Source organism: Argentina silus (assembly GCF_951799395.1).
Source record: "Argentina silus genome assembly, chromosome: 4".
In the NCBI taxonomy this organism is placed as follows: domain Eukaryota; kingdom Metazoa; phylum Chordata; class Actinopteri; order Argentiniformes; family Argentinidae; genus Argentina; species Argentina silus.
In genome coordinates, this window is record NC_139658.1 from 10,831,563 (window position 1) to 10,834,798 (window position 3,236).

Consider the following 3,236-nt stretch of genomic DNA (forward strand, 5'->3'; position numbering starts at 1 on the left):
TCAAGGACAGAAACCTTTTTGGCATCACCATTCATTCTAAGGTCACTAACAACCTTGACTAGCTCCGTCTCAGTGCTATGATAGGTATGGAAGCCAGATTGGAATTTGTCAAAGGTACAGTTGGCAATAAGGAGATTATTTAACTGTTTAAACACAATTTGTTTCACAAATGTTGCTTAAAAAGGGAACATTAGAGATTGGCCTGAAATTGCTAAGGACTGAAGAAACTAAGTTACTTTTCTTCAGGACTGGTTTCACCATGGCAGTTTTAAGTTCAGAAGGGAAATTACAATAGCTAGAACGTTCTCAGACACACAGTTAAAATCAGTCTTGATCAGGATCGAGAGGGCATGTAGAAGACTTAAGTTGTGACGCCACCTTGCTGAGCATTTCTCTATCAACCACTGCAAAATTGTTGATAGTTCTTCAATGTGGTGGAAGAGGGTGTTTTTAGCATTTCATCAGACAAATCATCAGGTAGTGCCTGAGTGATACTCAACTAATATTGTTATCTTATCTCTCTGTATTATGTTGCAAATTCCTCACATTTGGAGGTGGAGAATAGATCGTTAGGTGTCTTGGGGCAGGATTTAATCATTTAATTGAATTTCAATCATTGAAAAGAACCCTTTTTTCAGTTTGACTGGTGCTACAGAGTGTATTTGGTGTTGAAGCTGGTAACTAAATCATGATAGCAGGAGGAACCCAGAGTTTTTGATGATGTACTATTCATATTCATTCTCATCAGGAAATTCTCAGCTGCTTCAGAGCCAAGATAACGTTTCTTGACAATGCGTTCAGTGTTATTTTTAACTGTAGGTACCAATGCAGGAAAGAAAACACAATAGTGGTCGGACATGGCGAAATCAATAAGAATTCTTAACAGACATATACAGAAATATAGTGCAGGCTGTCTGTATTCAACTGTATTACAAATTCTGGATAATTCATATTGACTGTACAGCTAGAAATATGTCATAAAAACTTCATAACAAAATTAACAACAATGGAGATGTGTATTCGACTGTAGGATACATTTAATGTTTTTAATTTCCTACAATGAACACTTTAAACACGCTAAATTGTAGCAGAATGTGCTCTCTGAATTTGAAAATAATGAACCTGAAAATAAATACCTGATCTTAGTTCTACTCTATTATCTTGTAAATAAAGAAAAAACGTCTTGCAGGGACAAGACATTTTTTGTTGTATGTTCTCAACAAGAACACATTTTGAAACGGGAGAGATGCTAGTGTTTGAACAGACACTGAAGGGGGTAGTTCTAGTTCATTCTTACCTATGCTTGGCACAAAACCATCTAGGTTCTATTTTGCGAATTGCCTGACAATGGCATAAAGTTACATCCCTAACGTATGACTAATGTTTGACCACTCTTCCGCTGCAGACAATGTTGGTGTCTCATAAGCCTATGCCGTTGGTCGCTGTCATGGCCCTTGTCGTCTTCACAGTTGGCCAGTGTCAGGAGAATGAAAGGTGAGTGTCTGTGTGGCATAGGTGGTGATGGGAGGTAGGGACCTGACACCCTACTTCTGAACTGCTACTACTCTACTAGAAACTGGTTCTTTCGTTGTCAGCTAATTTTGTCCTAACAGTTGCCCTATGGCTTGTTTTTTAAGAGGCATACATCTCAATGGTTTTTGTTAAATCATTATTCAAGGCTCTTTCTTTCCTTTTTCTTTATTTCTTTTTTCTTTATTTCTTTATTTCTTTCTCTTTATTATTTTCTGTATATCTTGTTGTAATCACCCCTTTTATTTTCCCACTAACTTGAGTAACATATTTTCTCCTCTTCTTCTTTGCTTGTGTCTCTGTCCCCCTCTCTTCTCCTTCATTCCTTCCTTCCTTGCTTGTGTCTCTGTCTCCCTCTCCTCTCCTTCCTTGCTCGTGTCTTTTTCCCCCTCTCCTCTCCTTCCTTGCTTGTGTCTCTGTCCCCCTCTCTTCTCCTTCATTCCTTCCTTCCTTCCTTCCTTGCTTGTGTCTCTGTCTCCCTCTCCTCTCCTTCCTTGCTCGTGTCTTTTTCCCCCTCTCCTCTCCTTCCTTGCTTGTGTCTCTGTCCCCCTCTCTTCTCCTTCATTCCTTCCTTCCTTCCTTCCTTGCTTGTGTCTCTGCCCCCCTCTCTTCTCCTTCATTCCTTCCTTCCTTCCTTCCTTGCTTGTGTCTCTGCCCCCCTCTCTTCTCCTTCATTCCTTCCTTCCTTCCTTCCTTGCTCGTGTCTCTGCCCCCCTCTCTTCTCCTTCATTCCTTCATTCCTTCCTTCCTTGCTCGTGTCTCTGTCCCCCTCTCTTCTCCTTCATTCCTTCCTTCCTTCCTTCCTTGCTCGTGTCTCTGTCCCCCTCTCCTCTCCAGCCGTAGAGCAGTGACGGAGCATCAGCTGATGAACGACCGTGGTCGGTCCATGCAGAGCCTGAAGAGACTCATCTGGTTATCCAGCGCCATGGAGGGTCTTCACACCGCCCAGGCCCGCTCCTCCCTCTTCCCCTCTGCCCTCATGCCAGAACTCAGCCCTCCTCTCACCCCTCACCCCTCTGCCTCCCAGCTCACAAGGCTCTATAACCCCCACAAGGGGGCGATGAAGATCCTGCTCAAAGACTTCCTCCGCCCCCACATTAATGGACTCCCAGACGGGGAACCATAGTATTTAAACTCCACATGCTCTACCTCAATTACACAGATACCCTGCTCCACTCGACAACCCCCCAACCAAACCCTGCCCCAACTACACACAGCTATCTATCCTCAACCAACACTCCCCTGATCACGTCACACACAATCTTCTGCCTGATTTTCCAGCTAGAATGCAGCAGGTTTCTCATCTGTAAATTCAGCTCAACCTGTGCCCATTGAGTTGGTGGATTTTTCACTGGGTTCACATGCAAGCTATTGTTGGGAACTGATTCAGCCCGTTCACCCATTCACCCCACCCATTCACCCCACCCATTCACCCCAGCATCTCCTAAGAATCACAAAACTATTTTTCCGTCCAGCAGTGTGAATGTAGTGGAAAGCATCAGAGAGTCTACAATGCTTTAATAATGGTGATAAAGCTCTTGAATGGTCAACCAAACAACAGTATCACTTAATTCACTTAAGCAATGAATGAATCATTATGACCTTACTGTAGTGTTTAAGTTGCTATCCACATTGAGCTTTGCATGTTTCATGTAGATACAGTGTGTAATGGTATTCTCATCCAATAAAAAAATGTTTTCAGATCA

General features: G+C 42.7%; 1 protein-coding gene across 1 annotated transcript; it reads left to right on the top strand.

The window, feature by feature from the left end:
• Positions 1 to 1,429: 1,429 nt before the first annotated feature.
• On the top strand, positions 1,430 to 2,656 carry pth4 (parathyroid hormone 4; the record flags this gene model as incomplete). Its single annotated transcript, XM_083667694.1, has 2 exons — positions 1,430 to 1,494; positions 2,368 to 2,656. 2 exons carry the CDS (start codon positions 1,430 to 1,432, stop codon positions 2,654 to 2,656), a joined length of 354 nt encoding a protein of 117 aa, XP_083523820.1.
• Positions 2,657 to 3,236: the final 580 nt, after the last annotated feature.